This window comes from Mobula hypostoma, chromosome 12 (assembly GCF_963921235.1).
Source record: "Mobula hypostoma chromosome 12, sMobHyp1.1, whole genome shotgun sequence".
Taxonomy (NCBI): Eukaryota; Metazoa; Chordata; class Chondrichthyes; order Myliobatiformes; family Myliobatidae; genus Mobula; species Mobula hypostoma.
Window position 1 is genome coordinate 7079787 of NC_086108.1, and position 23204 is coordinate 7102990.

The 23204-nt window shown below is 43.5% G+C and overlaps 1 protein-coding gene across 12 annotated transcripts in view; it reads left to right on the plus strand.

The window, feature by feature from the left end:
- The window catches only part of LOC134354592 (serine/threonine-protein kinase PAK 4-like), a 220052-nt gene that overhangs the window by 136511 nt on the left and 60337 nt on the right, over window positions 1-23204 (plus strand). For 5 of the 12 annotated variants that reach the window (XM_063063570.1, XM_063063571.1, XM_063063572.1 and 2 more), the window contains 2 exons: window positions 7717-7890; window positions 22585-22809. In XM_063063570.1, coding sequence (XP_062919640.1) covers window positions 22606-22809 — 204 coding nt within the window. In that variant the 5' untranslated portion in view covers window positions 7717-7890; window positions 22585-22605. Of the gene's footprint in view, window positions 1-2132; window positions 2151-7716; window positions 7891-10247; window positions 12029-22584; window positions 22810-23204 lie in introns of those variants that run through there. The other 7 variants (XM_063063577.1, XM_063063578.1, XM_063063576.1 and 4 more) reach the window with 4 other exon arrangements.

The window sequence follows — 23204 nt, forward strand, 5'->3', positions numbered from 1 at the left end:
TGGAATTAATTAGAAAACTTCCCAATGTTGTTTTTATACATGAAGCTTTATTATTTTGACAGATGAGATCCAGTAGCTTCTGTTGACTCAAATCAGCTGCATTTTATTTTTAACTTGGTTAATGTTTCCCTTCGGGTGGCGGGGTAAAGATCATCTCTACCATAGGAAGTGTAAAGTGCTCCTTCCCTCCGCTCGCCTGCAGGTCACTCTTGGGCAAGGTGTAGCACCTGCCTAGGCCTTCCTCCCCCTGGATCAGGGTCACGGGATATGGGAGCAGGTGGTGGATGGTTGTATGAGCAGCTGGTGCATATCGCAAGTCCTGGTTATGCGACCACTGACACCAGGCAGACAATCTCTGAAGAGTATTGATAATGGCTGGGTCACCCATCTTGTAAAGACACTGCCCAGAAGGCGATGGTAAATCTCTTCTGTAGAAAAAGAATTTCCATAAACAATCTTGGTCAAAGACCATGATCGTCCACGGCATGTGACATGGCACATGATGATGATGGTGTTCTATTTATAGAAACATAGAAAATTAGAAACAGACCATTCAGTCCTTCGTGTCCACCAATCAATGTTACCTCAGTGTCCTATCCCTCCATGTGTGTTTTATGGGTTCACTGCCAAAAAACACAATTATTGATAAACAGAAAAAAAATCTGCGGATACTGGAAATCCTGAGTAACACACACAAAATGCTGAACTCAGCAGGTCAGGCAGCATCTATGGAGAGGAACAAACAGTTGATGTTTTGGGCCAGGACCCTTCACCAGAACTGGAAAAGAAGACGGCGGGGAGGCCAGAACAAAGAGGTGGGAGGAGGGGAGAGAGGAGTACAAGCTGGAAGGTGATAGGTGGGGCAGTAAGTGGGTTGTTGGGAGGTGGCAGGTGATGGGTGAGACTAGGTGAGGGGTAAGTAGGTTGTTTAGGAGGGGGTTGACGTAAGAAGCTGGGAAGTGATAGGTGGAAGAGATCAAGCGCTGAAAGAGGAGGAATCTGATAGGAGAGAAGAGTGGACCGTGGGAAAAGGGGAGGGGGAGGAGCACCAGATGGATATAGTAGGCAGGTGAGGAGAAACCAGAACGGGGATTGATAAAAGAGAAAAGGTGAAGGGTTGGTGGGGGTGGGAGAGAAATTACGGGTCATTTAAGAAAACTGAACTATTGAGCAATTTTCTGAAATGAGGTAATTACTTTTTCCGTGCACATTATTTGTCCCACATCTTGAAGACACAGAGCCAGACTGTCTGTTCTGCTGCTGTTAGGAACCTTCCAGAAAACTATTCTTCATTGTGAGGACCTGCGATTGTGAGTGATGTTATTTAACCACCCCAGGCATCACAGGTGGGCCCCACCTTTTCCCACCCAGCAATGATTCAGATGAAAGAACTAGTGCCCAGAAAAGAGTGAGCTTTATTACCCTTGTGTTTCTCTTTGTGCCTCAAGCACAAAAGGGCGCAGATCAGGACAGTTTATTTAGCCAGTGTGCTTTTATTTTGCCTTGGCATTATGATCCCACTGTTTAAAATTGTAAGTTTTAAAATACATGATTTCTGGGTACCACAAACTCATTGCTGGAGGAACTTAGCAAGTAAGGCAGTGTTCTGGCTTCTTCCCCCCTTTCCAGCCCTGATATAGGATCCTCCCTGTGGAATGTCAACAGTTCATTTTCTCCAGAGATGCCGTCTGAATTGTAGAGTTCCTCCATCTTCTTGTGTGTGTTGCTCTAAATTTGTAGCATCTTTATTGAGATTCACTAACGTTATATAAAAAAAAAGCTAACATTGCTCTCTGCTGTTGGGGTCCTTGTATTTGACATGGAAAAACATTTTGGGACTGGTACTGTCAGCATTGTTACCAAATCATCAGAATCAGGTGTATTATCACTGATACACAGTACTTGTATATATATACGTACATTACACACACATATATTAATACATATATTTAAGATGCCTCAGACTTTTGCACAGGACTGTATTTGTCAATATGGAGCGGAGAGCAGGCTTGTAACTGGCTGGAACAAAGGGTGTTGGGAATGGTGAGGGTGGAGCACCGGCAGGATGGGATGGGTGAGTGACAGCAGAGGAGGAGTACCAGGAGCAGGGGGTGACGTGGGTACGGACACACCCAGCCCTGAGACACCAGGTAAGGTCATTTGATTCGAAACAATTGGTTTATTAATCATTGTGCAGTGTGTCTGGTACTTCCCGCTCCCTCCCCACTCTCTCCCCCTTTTTCTAACCATGATTCTCCTCTCCCTACCCCCTTCCCACTCTCAGTACACAATAGAGACTTTTATCAGAATCAGGATTATCATCACTCACATTTGACATGATTTTTTTTTGATGCAGCAGTACAAGACAATACATAAAATTATGAAAGTACTGTGCAAAAGTCCTTGGGACCCTAGCAATATATATGTCATAAGACTTTTTACACAGTACTGTACTTCATGAAATTTGTTGTTTTGTAGCAGCAGTACAGTGCAATACATAAACAATTATGTATAGTGTCAGCAACACATAAATGCTGGTGAACGCAGCAGGCCAGGCAGCATCTATTGGAAGAGGTACAGCTGATGTTTCAGGTCGAAGGGTCTCAGCCCGAAACATCAACTGTACCTCTTCCAATAGATGCTGGGTTCACCAGCATTTTATGTGTGTTGCTTGGATTTCCAGCATCTACAGATTTCCTCGTGTCTATGTATAGTGTCTGTGTCTCTCTTGCTTGCTGCTCCCAGGGGAAGGTCTCTGTGTTTGGGTGGTCTCTCTCTGTCCCAAGATGCTGTCGGAGGATGATATCGATGTTCTGGGTCTGTAAATTATGCATTGGACTGTGGTTCTTTCAGTTTTATGTTTTATATTCTGTGTTTTTGCCCGTTCTTTCTTGTTGCTGTTTGCGCGATTGTTTTTTTTTGTGTGCACCAGTGGAGCTTGGGGGGTTTGATGTTCTTGTTGCCATTTGCGCGATTTGTTTTTTTGCGCATGGAGAGGGTGGTTGATGTCCATGTTGCTGTTTCCGTGACTTTCTTTGGTGCATGGGAGGGTTAACATTTTTCTTTGAACTGCTTCCATGGTTTTCTTTGTTTCGTAGTTGCCTGGAGAAGACAAATCTCAGTGATATACTGCATGCATACTTTGATAATAAATGTACCTTGTACCTTGAACCTTGAAGCTGTTCCTAAAACATTGAGGGTGTCTCTCCAAGGCTCCTGTGCCTCCTCTCTGACGGTAGTATGAGAAGCGGGCATATCCTGGGTGGTGAGGGACCTTAATGATGGATGCCGCCTTGAGGCACCACCTATTGAAGATGTGCTCGTTGGTGGGGAGGTTACTGCCAATGCTGGAGCTGGCTGAGTTCACAACCCATTTGAATGAAAATCATTCAAGCTTCTACACATTTATTGAAAGTGTTGGTGCATAACACAGATGTCTATTTAATCAACATTGTATGTTAACCTATGGTTAAATTATGAAATACAAAGGTCTGAAGGTCCATTTATTATCAAAGTCTGCATGCAGTACACAACTGAGATTTGTCTTCTCCAGACAGCCATAAAACAAACAATGAAAGTCATTCAAAGAAAAGCATTAACACCCCACAACAAAAACAATAAATCTCACAATAGCGCCAAATGGCAACAAGACCATCAAACCTAAAACCTCTCCCGTGCACAAAAAACTAACAAATCGCTTCAAATGGCAACAAGAAAGAACGTGCAAAAACGCAGAATGCAAGAACCATAAAACTGAAAGAGTCCAGTTTGAACAATTCAATAGTCCACAGTGACCCAGAAAACCTGTATTCAATGTTAACCAGCTGTGGAAAAGAGGCAATTAATCCCAATCATTTAAATCGTTTTAAATTATTTTTATGTATTTATTTCCCCATTTAAAGGATGTTGGGGAATCTGCTTCCTCTTTCTCTCTGACCTGATGAAAGGTCCTGGCTTGAAACATTGACGGTTTATTCCTTTCCTGAGATGGCTGCCTGACCTGCTGAGTTCTTCCAGTATTTTGTGTGTGTTACTCTGGGGTTGAAGTGCTGTGTATTGTACTTGAAGACTGTGTATGTGAGTGAGTGAGTGAAAGCGGAGGAAGAACGGGGCTTGTTGTACTGTTGTGAATTTTTGGTAGTGTCGCCTATCACCTGCCAGCTTGTCATCCTTCCCCCTCACTCTCATCTTCTGGTTTCCGACCCATCCTTTCCAGTCCAGATGAAGAGTTTCTGCCTGAAATGTCAACTGTTTATTCCTCTCTGTAGACGCTGCCTGACCTGCTAAGTTTCTCCAGCACCGTGTGTACTGCTCCAGATTTCCAGCATCTGCAGAATCCCTTGTATTCATGCTTCCTCTCTGTTGTGGTGGTGAAATTTCACCCCCTAATGACCTCATCCAAAGAATTCTACTGATTTTCAAGTTTTTAAATAAAAGAGCAATTTAAATGATAGCACACACAAAATGCTGGAAGAACTCAGCAGGTCAGATAGCTTCAGTGGGAGGAATAAAGACCCAACGTTTCAGGCTGAGGCCCTTCATCGGGATTTACATGATAGCTGTTGCATTCATTCAAAAAAAAAATTAACTTTAATTATCTGAGATGTTGTGTAAATCTGCTGCCAGACTGGTAAGCCAGTTCGGGAGTGAAGTGCTGCAGTGTTACTTGCGATATATAGATTCAGCAAGGATTTGCTGACTAGAGGCTGAGCTGGGTTTGTGTCGCCCTTTGACTGTTCATCCATGATGGAGTCTGTTCACCTTTTTGTTAGCATTGTCATCCCCATGTCTCACCAAGCTAAGCATTGGAACTTCAGCCACATCACAGCACTTTCCATTCTTAAGGACCCCCGCCCACCCCACTCCATCCTGAAGGACCCCCACCACCCAGGACATGCCTATTCTCATTGCTACCATCAGGGAGGAGGTACAGGAGCCTGAAGGTACACATTCAATGATTCAGGAACAGCTTCTTCCCCTCTGCCTTCCGATTTCTGAGTGGACATTGAACCCAGGAACACTACCTCACTACTTTTTTTTCTCTTTTTGCACCACTTATTTAACTTAACCTTTTTAATATATACTAACTGTAATTTACTGCAATGTACTGCCACCCCATAACATAGACCAGTACAGCTCAGGAACAGGCTATTTGACAAACAACGTTGTGCTGAACCAACTAAAAGCAAATGAAAAACACAAATCCCTAATCCCTCTTTACCTACACCATGTCCATATCCCTCCATCTTCCTCACATCCATGTACCTACCCAAACGTCTCTTAAAAGCTTCTAATGTATTGCCTCTACCACCATACCAGGCAGCACATTCCAGGCATCCATGATTCAACTTGCATCCCCCTCGAGCCCCCGCTCGCCTTCAATGCATACCCTCTAGTATTAGACATTTCAGCCCTGGGAAACAGATACTTCTGGTCCCCTCTATTTCTGCCTCTCTTAATCTTATTCAACCTCTTATCAGATCTCCCCTTAACCTCCACTGCTCCAGAGAAAACAACCCAACTTTATCCAGCCTCTTGTGATAGCACATGCCCTCAAACCAGGCACCATCCTGGTAACACACATGAAAGTTGCTGGTGAACGCAGCAGGCCAGGCAGCATCTCTAGAAAGAGGTACAGTTGATGTTTCGGGCCGAGACCCTTCGTCAGGATTACCATCCTGGTAATCCTCTTCTGCACCCTCTCCAAAGCCTCAACATCCTTCCTGTAGTGGGGTGACCAGAACTGTATGTAATACTCCAGATGTGGTCTAACTAGAGCTTTATAAATTTGCAACATAACTTCCTGACATTTGAACTCAGTGCCTCGACTATTAAAAACAAGCATTCCTTCCATAAGCGGCCATAACCGCTTTATCAACCTGTGTAGCCACTTTCAAGGAACTATCAACTTGGATCCCAAAATCCCTCTGCTTAGCAACACTGTTAGAGACCTTTCCCTTAACAGTGTACTGTCTCCTTGCATTTGCCCTACCGAGGTGCAACACCTCACAATTATTTGAGTTAAACACCAGGTGCCATTTCTCAGCACATATCTGCAACTGATCTATATCATGCTGTATTCTTTGCCAGTCTTCTACATTATCCACAACCCCACCAATCTTGGAATTATCTGCAAATTTACTCACCCACCCATCTATATTTTCATCCAGGTCATTTATATACATCACAAGTGACAGAGGTCCCAGCACAGATCCCTGTGGAACGCCACTAATTACAGACCTCCAGCTCAAATCATTACCCTGTGTCTTCTATTCACTAGCTGGTTGTGAATTCAAACAACCAATTCACTGTGGATTCCATGCATCTTGATCTTCTGGATGACCCTCCTATGAGGGACTTTGTCAAACACCTAACTAAAATCCATGTAGGCAGCATCCACTGCCCTACCCTCATCAATCTCTCTTGCCACCTTGTTTAAAAAAAAAAGTCAATCAAGTTGGCTAGGTGTGACCTGACATGCACAAAGTCATGCTGGCTCTCCCTAATGAGTTTCCAAATGGTCATATATCCTATTCCTACGAATTTTCTCCAGCGCGTCAGTGATTGGATGTTGCACTGAGCTTGGCAATTAGCTTGTAGATGTTTCATCATCGGTCGAGATGACATCCTCAGTGCACAGCTTTTTCCACTCTGAGTGCTCGCGTTAATATAGGTCCCCGTTCACTTGCCTCAGTCCTGATTGGCTACCCCTTCAGGTGACCTTTGAAATCTATTGGCTTGTGATTCTTTGACACTTAGGGAATTCATAGCATCTATTTTGATACGTTTGTTTACAGTGGAGAAACAAGGTTGTAAAACCAATGTTCACTACTATATGACAGTGAGATTAAATATAATTTTGATTACATTTCTTCCTCATTCCGATGTTTGGTCTGAACAACTGAACCTCTTGACCATGTCTGCATGCTTTTATGCACAGGGTTACTGCCACACAATTGGCTGATTAGATATTTGCCTTAACAAGCAGGTGTAGCTAATAAAGTGGCCACCATATATATCTTCTGCCCCAATAATTTATTTAGAGGTACAGCTCAGTTCCATCTGGTATGGGGGGTGGGGGGGTCAGTACACAGGATCAGAAAAGGCTGCAGAGGGTTGAAAACTCAGCCAACTCCATCGTGGACACTACCCTCCCCAGCATCCAGGACATCTTCAAGGAGCGATGCCTCAGAAAGGTGGCATCCATCATTAAGGATCCTCATCACCCAGGACATGCCCGCTTCTCATTGCTACCATCAGGGAGGGTGTACTTTTGCACTACTTATTCAATTTAACTAATATATATACTGGTTATATGGTTGTAATTCACAGTTTTATATTAAGTATTGCAATGCACTGCTGCCACTTAACAACAAATTTCACAACATATGCCAGTGATATTAAACCCAATTGAGATTTATTATACAGCATGTCTGGTTGCTAGTAAGGCGAGTTTATGACCTAATCCTTTGATTGTGGATCTGTCGCCTCCATCACAACTGTTCTGAGATGTGGTCTGTGCTCTGAAATCCAGATAGCATTGCTCTGTGGCTGACTAAGCAACAATATTTAACTTTTGGTGGCTGCAGAGCAGCTCGTAAATCTATTCCCATTGTTCAGTGATTGAATCTCGATTCATGTCTGTTAAAATGGTAATGGGGGTGTGTTCAGGACTACCTTTCTGATGACCATATCTTTTCTGGGTTCTCCTTCCAGGGCAGAATGTGGACTCGATTCAAAGGCACGCTTGCTTCTAGCCCGAGTTAGTAGCTTGATGCATTGCACTCCAGAAGGTATTATCTTTACTGTTCCCACCACTTTCAGTGTGCTGCAGTATTTTCACTGATTGGATCTATCAGGAAAAAAAGGTGGCTTATTCCCTTCTGAAAGGTATTGTTTTATCCTTGCTTTGATATGGGATGCAGGATTTATAACAAAATTATAATGTACGATAGAATCAAATATTCAAAAAACGTACTGTGCTCAAATTTCTGGGAATCTTAAATTTCGTCTAATTTTAACATTGGCAGTAAATCTTCTCGAATGGAGTTTTTAGTAAAAATTTGCAACCTGCTGCTAAAGGTATTAGTTCAAAAATACATTCTTAATTGTTTTTATTATTACTTAGAGATACTGAGCGGAACAGGCTCCTCCGGCCCAACGTGCTGCATTGCCCAGCAATCCACCTATTTAACAGCAGCCTAATTTACAGTGACCAATTAACCTGCTCACAGGTACGCCTTTGGACTGTGGGAGGAAACCGGAGCACTGGGAGGAAATCCACACGTTTCACAGGGAGAAAGTACAGGGAAGGAGGATAGTGAGAAGGTGATGGGTGAAACCTGGTGGGTGAAGGGCTGGAGAGGAAGGAATCTGATGTGAGAGGAGGGTGGACCATAGGAGAAAGAGGAGGAGGAGGAGGGACCTGGGGGAGGTGATAGGTGAGAAGAGGTAAGAATGGCAATTGAGGGGGGGAGGTAATTTTTTTTAACTGGAAGGAGAAATCAATGTTCAAGCCATTAAGTTGGAGGCTACCCAGAAAGAATATAAGCTGTTGGTCCTCCACCCTGAGGGTGGCCTCATCATGACTCAAGAGGAAGCCGTAGACCGCATGTCAGAACGGGAATGGGAATTAAGATGCTTAGCCACCAGGAAATTCCTGTTTTGGTGTATGGAGCGGAGGTGCGCGACAAAGCAGTCCCCCAATTAATGATGGATCTCACCAATGTAGAGGAGGCATCACAAGTTACATCATAAAGTGAAAGGTTTGCTTTCACATCGGACTTTTTTATGGTCAAGTCCAGTGACAATAATGCCCAAGTGAAGTGCTCTGTGCCTAGAGGTGCTGATTCAACCACTCTAGAGTTCCCAATCCTTGAAAGAAAATTGAACTCTGGTGAAAGGCCATTGATGTGGTTTGCTTCTTCCACAACAGCTGCTCCCTGACTGGCTGTGAATTTTCTCTCAGACCCCCGGCAATTTTCCTGTGCCACAAGCACTGGCACAGCTTGGGCAGCACTGGCACACTAGTTAGCCTGACAGCTCTAGGGTGTCAATTTCAATCTCCACATTGGTTTCTGTCAGAGCACCATTTCCACGGTCTCCTCCCAAAGCCTAATGATAGAATTACCCTGTGGTGTTGCTCCTCCACCCTGAGAGTGGCCTCATCTTGACACGAGGAGATCATGGACTGACATGTCAGAATGGGAATTAATCAGAATTGATGTGTATCTCTTTCCTGCCACCTCATCCGGTCTCAGTCCTAAACTCAGATATTATCTGTGTGATGTTGCATATTATTGCCATGACTGCATGGGTCGCCCCCTCAGATCCTCCACTTTTCTCCCACATCACAAAAACGTGCAGGATGTGGATTAATTGGCCACTCTGAATCATCTCTAGTGTGTAGGTGAGTGGTAGAATTTGGGGAAAGTTGATGAGAGGGCAGGGGGAATAAAAATAAAAATCAGATTATGACATGCCAGGGGTTCCCAACCTGGGGTCCATGGACCCCTTGGTTAATGATAAGGCTCCATGGCATTAAAAATAGGTTGGGAATCCCTGTGTAGATCCTGGTTAATGCAAAGTAGCATAATTTTAAGGTAACTCACACAAAATGCTGAAGAAACTTGGCAGGATCTATGGAAATGAATGAACAGTCGACGTTTTGGGCCAAGACCCTTCAGTCCTGCTGAGTTCCTTCAGCATTTTATGTGCGTGTTACTTTGGATTTCCACCATTTGTAGACTTTCTCATGTTTATAATTGTTATGTGTTCTGAGGAAAGTATAAGGGGAGTGTTAGAGATGGCGTTTTTTTTACATGGAGAGTGGTAGGTACATGGGATGTGCTGCCAGGAGTGGTGGTAGAGCAAGGTACATTAGGAACATTTAAGACTTTTGTGCAGGCACATATAAGGAAAGTGGAGGACTATGTGAGAGGGAAGTGTTCAATTTGATCTTAGAGTAGGTGAAAGGGATGGCACAACATCGTGGACCAGTACTTTGCTATATTATAGAAGTGGCACAGTCATGTAGTAGTTAGCACAATCCTTTACGGTACCAGCGACCCAGGTTCAATTCCCACCATTGCCTGTAAGGAGTTTCTATGTTCTCCCCGTGATATGTGGGCTTCCTCTAGGTGCTACAAATTCCTCCCAAAGTCCAAAGACATACTAGTCAGTAGATTAATTGGTCATTGTAAATTGTCCCATGATTAGGCTCGGGTTAAATCGGAGGATTGTTGAACAGTGCGGCTCAAAGGGCTGGAAGGGTCTATTCTGCTCAGGATATCAATGTAAATAAATAATTCTGTTTTATATTAGACTGTATCTATGCACTATCCCTCTCTGATGCTCAATTTCGACCCCTGTAAGTAATGGTTTTAATTTTACTTGTCTGTTTGCACAATTATCTTTTGATCTTGAAAGCAGCCTGGGTAATGTGTTTCTACCTCTAAATGAAGTAGATTGTATTTATTTGCTTTAGGACTGACCTAATATACATGAATAAGATTCTCTCCCTGGGGTCCCAGCTACAGATGTTAAAATAACAGTTGGGAATTGGGGGCAAGAGGCAGGAATATTTGGTTCCTGATGAACCAGTGATAGATTCATTCAGGCTCAAAGGTCTTGTTTGAGGCTCTTAGCAAGTAGGTCACATGCATGTACAGTGTTTGCACACTGTTTTAACCAACCTTACTCGCTCCATTGCATTTCCTTCAAATTCTGCGTGCCTTTCAATTGTCTACCAAAGAAGGTTGTGGAGTCTGGATCATTCAAGGGGATGATGAACGAGAAAGAGGTATTTGAAATATTACAGAGGCGGAGTATTCTTTGAAACATCTGTAATTGAGGACTGTGGAGAACTGACACAGAAAGGGGATGGAGTCCAGTGCAGGTCAGCCATGATCCGAATGAAAGATGAGCAGACATGAGGGGCCAGGTGGCCTACTATGTTTAAATAAAATAATAAAGGCATCCGTTAGTCTTGCGAGACCATGGATCTGCGTCTGGGAAGTCTTCACTCTCCAGGGCGCAGGCCTGGGCAAGGTTGTATGGAAGACCGGCAGTTGCCCATGCTGCAAGTCTCCCCTCTCCACGACACCGATGTTGTCCAAGGGAAGGGCATTAGGACCCATACAGCTTGGCACCAGTGTCGTCGCAGAGCAATGTGTGCTTAAGTGCCTTGCTCAAGGACACAACACGCTGCCTCGGCTGGGGCTCGAACTCACGACCTTCAGGTAGCTAGTCCAATGCCTTAACCACTTGGCCATGTATTCACCCTACTATGTTTATTTTCTTGTATTCAGTGGTTCCATTTAATATCAGAGAAATAACTGTATAACCTGAAATTCTTACTTTTCACAGATATCCACAAAACATTAAAAAAAACTAAAAACCAAAAAATGAGTGATAGTGATATCAGACCCCTAAAGCCAACCCCTCCCATGAAATGGTATCGACCCTTTCTCCACTTACACCAGCAAAAGCACCACCACCCTCTTCCCACCATGCAGACAATAGTAAAGCCCCCAAAGAGACATTGATTTTAGAGTCCATCAAAAACTATCTCACTACTCTCTAAACTACTCTCTCACCAGTGAGGGAGAGAAATCTCTCTTACTGCAACAACATGAGTAGGAGACTGGAAGCTTGCTATTTCGATGTTACAATCTTCCACGTCGCTTCTCATTCACCATCAAAAATAGAGGGGATCGCTGGAGTGCAGGGCCCGCCTTCTGACAGCAGCGCACACCGCCTGCTGTCTTGATGCTTGTCTCCCGTGATGCTTCAATCACCAACAATGTCGGGGAAAGGCGTGCACCTTCCAGGCCAAACCTGGAGATATCGAAACCCTGGATCGCACGGCGAGTCCGAGAACGAGAACCCACCGCCCATGGAGAACCGTAGTTTGAGATGCATCTGTAGATCATGGATTCCGACAGGACCCCAGCCACCTTGAAAAGACGAGAGACATAAGAAAAGAAGAATGAACTGTTTTGCAAACGAACTGGAAGAAGTCACCTAGGTTTGCAAAAACCTCTGCAATCTTTTAACTTGTTTTGACTAACCTTGCTCACTCTGTTGCCTTGGCTTCAAGTGCTATGTGGCTTTGAATTGTGTACCAAGAAAGGTTGTCTAGATCATTGGGGAGTGATTAACTAAGTCAATTATTTTTTGAAAAATCTGTAATTGAGGGCCGTGGAGAATTGAAACAGAAAGGAAATGCTGTCTAGGACAGATCAGTCATGATCAGATTGAAAGATGGGCAGGCACACGGGGCTGAGTGGTCAACTATGTTTATTTTCTTGTATTCAAAAGAAAGAAAGATGAGCTTTTTAGCGAAACTGCATTATGCTAGGGACAGCTCACAGGTGTCATCATACAGAGTTCCTGGTGAGAAAGGCAAATGCAATGTCAGCATTCATTTTGAGAGGACTAGAATGTAAAAGCAAGGATGTAATGTTAAGGCTTTATAAAGCACATGTGAGGCCTCACTTGGAGTATTACGAGCAGAATTGTGTCCCTTATCTAAGAAAGGATGTGTTTGTATTGGAGAAGGTTCAGAGGAGGTTCACAAGAATGATTCTGGGAATGAAAGGGATATCATATGCAGAATGTTTGATGGCTCTGGGCCTGTACTACTTGGAACTTAGAAGAATAAGGTGGGCGGGGGGGAATCTCATTGAAACCTATCGGATGTTGATAGGCCTGGATAGAGTGGATGTGGAGAGGGTATTTCCCTCAGAATAGAGGGATGACCATTTAGAATGGAAATGAGGAAGAAATTCTTTAGCCAGATGGGGAATCTTGAATTCATTGTCACATGCAGCTGTGGAGATCAGGTCATTAGGGTGTATTTATGACAGATTGATAGGGTCTGATGAATCGAGGCATGAAAGGTTACAGATAGAAGGTGGGAGAATGGGGTTGAGAGGGAAAATGGATCAGCCATAATGAAATGGCGGAGCAGACTCGATGGGATGAATGGCCTAACTCTGCTATGGTCTTTCACCACCAACATAGCATGCCCACAACTTAGCTTAAACAGCTAAGCTTAAATGTAAATCTTCGCTATGTGGGAGGAAACGAGAACACCCAGAGCAAACCCATATGGTCATGGGTGAAACGTACAAACTCTTTATGGACAGCGACAGGTAACAAAGTACATTTTAAAATTAAAGTATGTATACCTTATACCACCTTGAGATTCGTCGCCTTACAGGCAGTCATGAAGCAAAGAACCCCTATAGAACCTATTAAAAACAAAAGACGATCGTCAAACACCCATTGTGCAGACAGAAAAAGAAGCATATCGTGGAAACAACATTCAGAACTGAAGTTCACAACAGCAGGCATTACTACAGCCAATCCAGACCTCCACTACTTGCAGGCCACAGCCTCAGTTGAGCACAGATTTGAGCAAATCTTGCAGAGCAGTGAGCTGAATCAGCCTGTCTCTTGCCTTACAACTGTGACCCCAAACATTTCAATCTGGCTCAGGGCTTAAGTCATCCAAACCTCAGGTCATTCCTCAAGCAAACGCCAAATGGTAATTGTTGGTGTTGCAAAGTGATTGCACTAACTGCATTGCTGGCGTGCCACAGAATGCAACAGCCTACAGGCAACCCAGCATTCCAGCATTGTAGTGGTGATGGAGATAAATACTCTGCATTTAGTTATATTTGATCATTTGTGCAAGGACAATATTCTGAGGTGATAGAGATCTCAGAGCTTCTCCCAGGCTAACTCGTAATGTCAGACCTCCATGCTTTAGGGCCATTATCAGGTAACTTATTCTAAACCCACAGCAGAAAATTTGAGGTGTATATATTGGTGTGTGCTAATTCTTATAAAGCAAATGCTAACGCAACACATATGAAATGCTGGAGGAACTCAGCAGACCAGGCAGCATCTATGGAAGAGAGTAAGCAATCGACATTTCAGACTGAGACCCTTTTCAGGATGGAAAAGAAGGGGGGAAAGTCTGAGTAAGAAGGTGGGTAGAGGGAGGGAGAAGTGGCATGTGATAGGTGAAACGGGGAGGGGGCGGTTAAAAGCTGGGAAGTTGATTGGTGGAGGAGATAAAGGGCTGGAGAAGGGGGAATCTGATAGAGGGTAAAAGACCATGGGAGAAAGGGAAGGTGATGGGCAGGTAAGGAGATAAAGTGAGAGAGGGAAACAGGAATGGAAAATACTGAAAGGAGGAGGTGGTGGTGGTGGTGGGGCGGGGGGTGTGGCAATTACCGGAAGTTTAAGAAATCAGTGCTCGTGCCATCGGGTTGGAGGCTACCCAGACTGAATATAATGTGTTGTTCCTCCAGCCTGACTGTAGCAGTAGAGGAGGCCATCGATTTACATATGGGAATGGGATGTAGAATTGAATTGGGTAACCACTGGGAAATCCCACTTTTGTAGCAGACGGAGCGAAGGTACCCAACAAAGTGGTCTCCCAATCTACTCCAAAGCTGTTTTCTATTTACCACTGATTTTGTCAGCCAGCACATGTATCTTGCTGCATCGGGACTGCAGGCTGTAAACTGACACCATTGAGTTTAGGCACAATACTGATGGAAGGTCTCGGCCCAAAGTGTCGTCCATTTATACATCTCCATATATTCTGCCTCTCCTGCTGAGTTCCTCTAGCATTCTGTATGTGCTGCTTGAGATTTCCAGCATCTGCAGCAATGTTCCCTCCAAGGTGTGCATGTGTGTGCATGCACACATCTTTTGCTACTAGCGTACAAAGGAATTTTAACTGCGCACAAAAAGTTGTCACCCTCTACCTGGTTGGCATGTTAAGTAGATTTCCCAATCATATGCAATCATACTTCCTTTTTTGTTTTCTGATGCAGAATCTTTTGTGTGTATGAATGCAGCTGCCCTGAGCTTTTCCTAATGCTTTAACTGATTCTGAGGCTTACAGTTGCCGTGTGCAAGTATAAATATCAACAATACAAAGCACGCCCTCATTCCTATGTGTTACTTAACACTTGATGAAATTCTTATGTGGGGGCGTGGTTTATTTGCTGGTTGAAAGCTGCTTCTTCATCTCGGGCAGTGATTGGTTTGTTTAAAGCTTGCAACACTCTTTTTCCCATGAGTTACAGTGCCTGCCCGGCACCCATTTCTAGTTCTGGGTGCCTTTGGGGTTATAAGAGTGGCATGTGCAAGAAGTTCACTCTCTCTCTTTCCTGGCATCCACATGGCCCGCTTCAGGCTGAAGTCACAACCAACGCTGAAAGACCATTGAGAAAGAGTGTTGCAGATTTAGATGCCCCCTCCCCCCCATGTTTGTTCAGTTAAATATCAGTTTGTAGCATGTATGGTTTTTCAGTTTTGTAATTCAGGGAGATTTATCAGAGTATCCATTCAGTTAAAGGGTAACCGAATGCATAGTACTTTTGGGTAGTTTAGACAAACGCTTGTTTAGCTAGACACCGGTTTGGTGTTTCACTGTTTACTTTTTAAATAGCTAACGTACCCAGTTTTAACTCTTGTCTTTTTCAGTCATTTGATCCTCGTACCTGCCCTCCCACTTTACAGTAATCGAGTCGAACTTAACATCAGTGTCTTCATTAAAAACACAGAATAATTAAAGCTTTTATTTATATTTTATAGTCCAACTATTCCAAAGGAATCATTTAGGATTGCTTAAAATTTATAGCACCATTTTACGTTAGATCCTGATTTAAAAATCTTTCAAAATAATTGGATGAAATAGAGTTGAGGTTTTATGTGATTCCCATTCCCACTCTGACCATGGCTGCCTCTTGTGCTGAGATGAGGCCACCCTCAGGGTGGAGGAGCAAGATGGTATATTCCATCTGGGTTGCCTCCGACCTGATGCCATGAATATCGATTTCTCCTTCCAGTAAAACTGTTCCCTCCTCTTGCCCTCCCCCCTTCTGTTCCCCACTCTGGCCTCTTTCCTATTCTCACCTGCCTTTCAGCTCCCCATGTCCTCCTTCCTTTTCTGCAATGGTTCATCTCCTCTCCTATCAGATCCCTTCCTCTCCAACCCTTTACCTTTTCTACCTACCTGACTTCACCTATCACCTCTAGCTAGCCTCCTTTCCCTCCCTCCACCCTTTTTATTCTGGCATCTTCCCCTTTCCTTTCCAGTCCTAAAGAAGGGTCTTGGCCCAAAAGATGAACTGTTTATTCTTTTCCACAGATGCTGCCTGACCTGCTGAGTTCCTCCAGCATTTAGTGTGTTTATGGGACCAGGCATTTTAAGTGGTATGGCACAGACTAGATGGACCAAAGGGTCTGTTTATGTGCTGTGCTATGATTCCGACTCTAATTATGTTGAGAAACACACAAAATGCTAGAGGAATTCAGCAGGTTAGGCAGTGTGTATGGAGGGGAAAAACAGTTAATGCTTTAGGCTGAGAACCTTTATCAGAAGTCCAAAACCTGTTTGTGCTCCCATATCCATTAATTCTTTTGGACAACATAAACTCTACAAAGTACTGAAGTCAAAGATGTTGCAACTTTTGTTTATATAGTGAATCAGCTCAATACCCAGCTGGTGAGGGAGAAGAAAGATTGGTCAAAGTTCCTATCGCCTAATCTAGTTTCGTGTGCGTGTGTGCGCACATTTGGAAGGGTCACTTGAGTTTGAAGATCGCTCGCTAAGTTCGCTGTCAGGATGACAGCACCGCGATAGTGTCATGCTAACCACGACACTATAGACAGAGTTCAGAATTCAATTCTGGCGCTGCCTGTAAGGAGTTTATACGTTCACCCCATGAACCGAGTGGGTTTCCTCCCATCCTCCATAGCACAAACCTGCACTGGTTAGTACGTTAATTGTCCTGTCATCGGGTTAGGGTTGAATAGATGGGTTGTTGGACCAGAAGGGCCTGTTCTGCACTCTCTTCTATATCAGGGGTTCTCAACCTGGGATACACAGGCCCCTTGCTTAATGTTATTGGTCCACGGCAGAAAAAAAGGTTAAATGCCTAATACTAGAGGGCATGCATTGCTGGTGAGAGGGGGTAGGTTCATGGGGGATGTGAGGGGTAAGTTATTCACTCGGGAGTTGTAGATTCCTGGAATGCACTGCCTGGTATGGTGGTAGAGGCAAATACATTTGAGACTTTTAAGAGATGTTTGGATAGGCATGTGGAAAATGGAGGGATATGGACATGGTGTAGGTAGGAGGGATTGGTGTTTGGGGGTTTTTAATTTGCTTTTTGGCTGGTTTTGCATAACAATGTTGGCTGAGTGGCCTGATCCTGTGCTATACTGTTCTAACACCTGTTTTAAACAGATAAATAAAGATTTAAACACGGAAACTTGGCCCTTGGGCAAAGCATCAATTCTGCCAGCAACTGTACGTGGGGAGAAAAATATGAGCAGTTACACTCTGCTGTGCTGAACTGTACGACTAGCAGTGAAACACCCACACCTGACTGCATTCTGATATTAATTAAGAATAACTCATTGGATTAGTAGGTCACGTGTACATCAGCATTCAGTGAAATGCATCATTTACATTAACAACCAACGCAAACTGAGGATCTGCTGGGGCAGCCCAAAAGATAAGAACCCACAGTATTACAGGAAAGATACTAGCATGAGTGGCTGAGTGGCAGGAGGCAAACAGTGGGAATAAAGGGGGCCCTTTCTGGTTGGCTGCTCGTTTTCCACAGGGTGTTGGGACTGCTTCTTTTCATGTTATATGTCAGTGGTTTGGATGACAGAATTGATGGCATTTTGACCAGGTTTGCACACAATACGAAGATAGGTGGAGGGGCAGGTAGTGTTGAGGAAGCAGGGAGTCGGTAAAAGCACCTGGAATGATTAGGAGAATGGACAAAGTAGTGGTAGATGGAGCATAGTGTTGAGAAGTGCATGGTTCTGCACTTCAGTAGAAGAGATAAAGGCATAGACTGTTTTCTAAGTGGAGAGAAAATTCATAAAATCTGAGTTAGGGATTTGGGAGACCTCATGCAGGATTCCCTAAAGGTTAATTTGCAGGTTGAGTCGGTGGTGAGGAAGGCAAATGCAATGATAGCATTCTTTTCGAGAGGTCCAGAACAGTGGTTATCAACCTGTGTCTGCTTGTGGCCCACTTGTGACTTAGAAACATAGAAAATAGGTGCAGGAGTAGGCCATTCAGCCCTTCGAGCCTGCACCGCCATTTATTATGATCATGGCTGATCATCCAACTCAGAACCCTGTACCAGCCCTCCCTCCATACCCCCTGATCCCTGTAGCCACAAGGGCCATATCTAACTCCCTCTTAAATATAGCCAATGAACTGGCCTCAACTGTTTCCTGTGGCAGAGAATTCCACAGATTCACCGCTCTCTGTGTGAAGAAGTTTTTCTTAATCTCGGTCCTAAAAGGCTTCCCCTTTATCCTGAAACTGTGACCCCTCGTTCTGGACTTCCCCAACATTGGGAACAATCTTCCTGCATCTAGCCTGTCCAATCCCTTTAGGATTTTATACGTTTCAATCAGATCCCCCCTCGATCTTCTAAATTCCAACGAGTACAAGCCCAGTTCATCCAGTCTTTCTTCATATGAAAGTCCTGCCATCCCAGGAATCAATCTGGTGAACCTTCTTTGTACTCCCTCTATGGTAAGGATGTCTTTCCTCAGATTAGGGGACCAAAACTGCACACAATACTCCAGGTGTGGTCTCACAAAGGCCTTGTACAACTGCAGTAGTACCTCCCTGCTCCTGTACTCGAATCCTCTCGCTATAAATGCCAGCATACCATTTGCCTTTTTCACCGCCTGCTGTACCTGCATGCCCACTTTCAATGACTGGTGTATAATGACACCCAGGTCTCGTTGCACCTCCCCTTTTCCTAATCGGCCACCATTCAGATAATAATCTGTTTTCCTATTTTTGCCACCAAAGTGGATAACTTCACATTTATCCACATTAAATTGCATCTGCCATGAATTTGCCCACTCACCTAACCTATCCAAGTCACCCTGCATCCTCTTAGCATCCTCCTCACAGATAACACTGCCGCCCAGCTTCGTGTCATCCGCAAACTTGGAGATGCTGCATTTAATTCCCTCATCCAAGTCATTAATATATCTTGTAAACAACTGGGGTCCCAGCACTGAGCCTTGCGGTACCCCACTAGTCATTGCTTGCCATTCTGAAAAGGTCCCGTTTATTCCCACTCTGCTTGCTTAAGTTTTTTTTGGTTAACTGTACTAATCATTCTAATAGAAAAATAAATATGTATGTTTTAACTGGTTATAGGTGTAATTATATGTTGAATATGTTACAGGTGTATATGGAAAATAAAACCATTTCAAAGCTCTAAATAGGATATTTTATTAATAATGTGGGGTGGAGATACATCTCTATCAAAGAAGGTATAAGGTGTCCCTTCCCTATGCTAGCCTGCAGGTCGCCCTTGGGCAGGGTGTAGTACCCCACCCCCCCCCCCCCCCCCAGTCAGGGTCATGTAAAGCCATTGGAACAGGTGATGGATGGTTGTATGAGGAGCTAGTGCATATCACAAGTGTGGGTTCTGTGACCACTGATACCAGGCAGACAATCTCTGCAGAGTATTGATTATTATTATGATTATGAGGACACACAGTCCCGTTTTATTGTCATTTAGTAATGCATGCATTAAGAAATGATAAAAATGTTTTTCCAGAATGATATCACGAAAACACATGACAAACCCACTTAAAAACTAACAAGAACCACATAATTATAACATATAGTTACAACAATGCAAAGCAATACCGTAATTTGATAAGAACAGACCATGGCACAGTAAAAGTCTGAGTCTCTTCATCTTCTCCTCCCTCCTAATGGCGGGGTCACCCGTCTTGTAAAGACATTGCCTAGAAGAAGGCAATGGCAAACCACTTCTGTTGGAAAATTTGCCAAGAACAATCATAGCCATGGATCGGGAAAGCAGTCGGATTAATGACAGGTGGAAGACTATGATTGCCCTGGTCATACAACACGGCATGTATTGATGATGACATATATAATACTGTTCTAACCAGCAACGAAAACACACTAATACTGTTACTTTGGGTATTTAGTGAGATCCTTACAACTGATACAAACTTGTGAGTTTTTGAACATCTGATTGCAATTTGGTTAAAGATAATCAAAGATTACCTCATCGTCAGGACGGTTAAGGGCTTTTGATAGCAGGTGAAGAGCTTGACTAAAACCACATTCAACTGGATAAGAGTTAGGAAATCCAATTAAAAACAACTTTGCTTTCTCCCAGAGCTGTCGAAACTTATTTTGAATATCACTAGTCATCCAGAAATTTTGCTTGCTGCATTTATGTTTTGCTTGAGCAGTTAAATGACTCTGTGGCTCATTAAGACATTCTTGGAATGTGGTATCAACATCCTTCATGTTCACCCCAAATGAATCCATCTCCCAATCTGGATTATGCATCTCCAGCAGGTCTCTGAACTGAAATCCCTTATCAGTGTGCAGTTGTTTCAAATGATCAAGATCATTGTCTTGCCTTTCGATTTTAAGAGTGCCAGTGATCGGTTTAAGTGCCATGCCAGATCAGAAAGTTCGGGTACAGTTCAAATCGAGGTGGTGGGGTGCAGGCCCCAGGGCTTAGCGAAGTGATTGAACCCAATGTCTGAATGTTGATTTAGGCGCCAGTCCAAATTGGAAAGGTCAGGGTGTTGAAGCCAGAGGCAAGGGATAGGCCAGTTCAGCTGACTGCTCCATGACCTTTATTCAGCTCTGCAGTGAACTATGGGTGTCAGACTCTCTCTGTGGACTTCAGTTCAGAACACGATTTGCTTCTGTTTATTATTTGCATGATTTGTTTCTTCCTCTCTACACATTGGGTGTTTGATGTCTTTTTTTGATGGGTTCTTTTGGGCTTCTTTGTTTTGTGGCTGCCTGTAAGGAGACCGATCTCAATGTTGTATAATGTATACCTATTTTTATAATAGATGTACTTCAAACTTTTGAAAGAAATTCGATAAACTCACAATGTCCGATATTACTACCGAAAAGTTTGAGTTTTCCAAGGAAAGTGGTCATATCCTCTTTGCATGATATGAGATTGCAGTTTCTTTTTCCCTTCTAAGTGTTTGTTTAATTAATTCAGCTTTTCAAATATATCTGACAGGCAAAATGTGGCGTATTTAGCAGTAATAATTTGTTTTGCAAGCTGCTTAGACAGGCTACAATACTATCTCAAAGTTTAACAAAACAACAAAGGCAATTACCTTTTGATAACCATGGTGTGAACTGGTGATCTGTGCATGATCAAGCAGAAGAGATAACCCCTCCCACCCTCTCCCACAGACAGACACACACACACACACACACCTATTTTGCTGCCTCATTTGCATCATTTAGTTTGTTTTCACACACCTTTCAGGATTTTAACTAAATTTCACAATTTCTTTTTTATTTATATACAGTTTACTGTTTAATAAAACAGTACATGTATCATGGCCCATCAAGAAACTCCTGTGGCTCCTAGTTTCTTGTCTTTTACTTGTTGCCCCTGTGAGGTCTGGGGAGTAGGGTGCATATCCCAGGTTGGAAAACCACTGAACTAGAATATAAAAGCAAGGTTGTACTGCTGAGGTTTTATAAGGCACAGGTCAGAACACTCAGAGCATTGTGGTCCTTATCTGGATTCCTTATCTAAAAAAAATGTGCTAGCATTAGAAAGGATCCAGAGGAGGCTCCCAAGAATTATTCTAGGAAAGATTTGTTTTGTGGCTCCCTGTAAGAAGATGAATATCAAGATTGTATAATGTATACACTTTGATAATAGGGGTACTTTGAAAGGATTAATGTATGAGAAGCATTTGATGTCTCTAGGCCTGTACTTGAGTTCAGAAGAATGAGGGGGGATCTCTTTGAAGCCTATCGAATATTGAAAGGCCTAGATCGAGCTGATGTTGAGTGGATGTTTCCTATGGTGGGGGAGTCTAACACCTCTATAAAAGTCTAAGCCTCAGAGTACAAGGATGTCCCTTTAGAACAGAGATGAGGAGGAATTTCTTTAGCCAGAGGGTGGTGAATCTGTGGAATTCATTGCCACAGGTGGCTGTGGAGGCCAAGTCATTGGCTGTATTTAAAGTGGAGGTTGATAGGTTCTTGATTAATAAGGGCATCAGAGGTTACAGGGTGAATGCAGAAGAATGGGTTTGTGAAAGATATGAAATCAGTCATGATGGAATGGCGAAGCAGACTTGATAAGCCAATTCTGCATCTATGTCTTTTGTTATAAGTGTTGCCGCGCTTCCAGCGCTGACATTGCTTGTGCACAATGTTCAGTAGAACAACACAGACCCAACACAAAACAAACCCCTTCTCACCCTTCACCCCTACCACCCTGTCCCCCAAACCAGGGATCACCAGCTCTTGACCCCTGGGCCTACCGAACTAGCTCATCAAACTGTAGAGTACATTTCTTATAATGTAGACATTTTTAATTGCCTTCGACTGGAGATTTTTATTGACTTTTGTATTTATATTATAGTTTCTCTGGACTCTGAAATTTCAGAAGGCTTCAGACTGTTTTCTTTCTGCATGTTCTCTTGAAAAACAAAAGCTCACAATGTTTTTCTTCATCCTGCCAGGACTTTACATTCATCTCAAACATGTTCAGCAAGAAGAAGAAGCGGGTAGAGATCTCAGCACCTGTGAATTTCGAGCACCGTGTCCACACTGGCTTTGATCAGCAGGAACAGAAGTTTACTGGGCTTCCAAGGCAATGGCAGAGCCTCCTTGAGGACACGGCCAAACGGCCCAAGCCCCTGGTGGACCCATCGTACATCACACCCATTCAGCTTGCTCCGCGTAAGGTAGGTTTCTGTGATTGAGATTGTGGGGAAACTGCTTGTGTTACTGGGACTGGCCACGAAGAGAGGTTGGGCTGTTTCAGATTGATGTCAATGGGACCCTTCAGGTCTTGGCCCAAAGTATCGACTGTTAACTCCTCTCCGTAGATGTTGCCTGACCTGCTGAGTTCCTCTAGCATCCACAACTTGAAATGTGGATATAAAGCTTTGTAATGACTTTCCAGAAGTCTGAACTGAAGAAGCTGGAATTAACACAATAGGCTGAATGGCCCCTCTTTTTGTTATAAAGCTTTGCAGGTTAATATAAAATAAAATTCATTCATTCTTAATTAAAGTTTATGAAAGCAAGTCATTAGAAGCACTCTGCCTGGTGCTACGTTGAGCTACAGATGTTCATG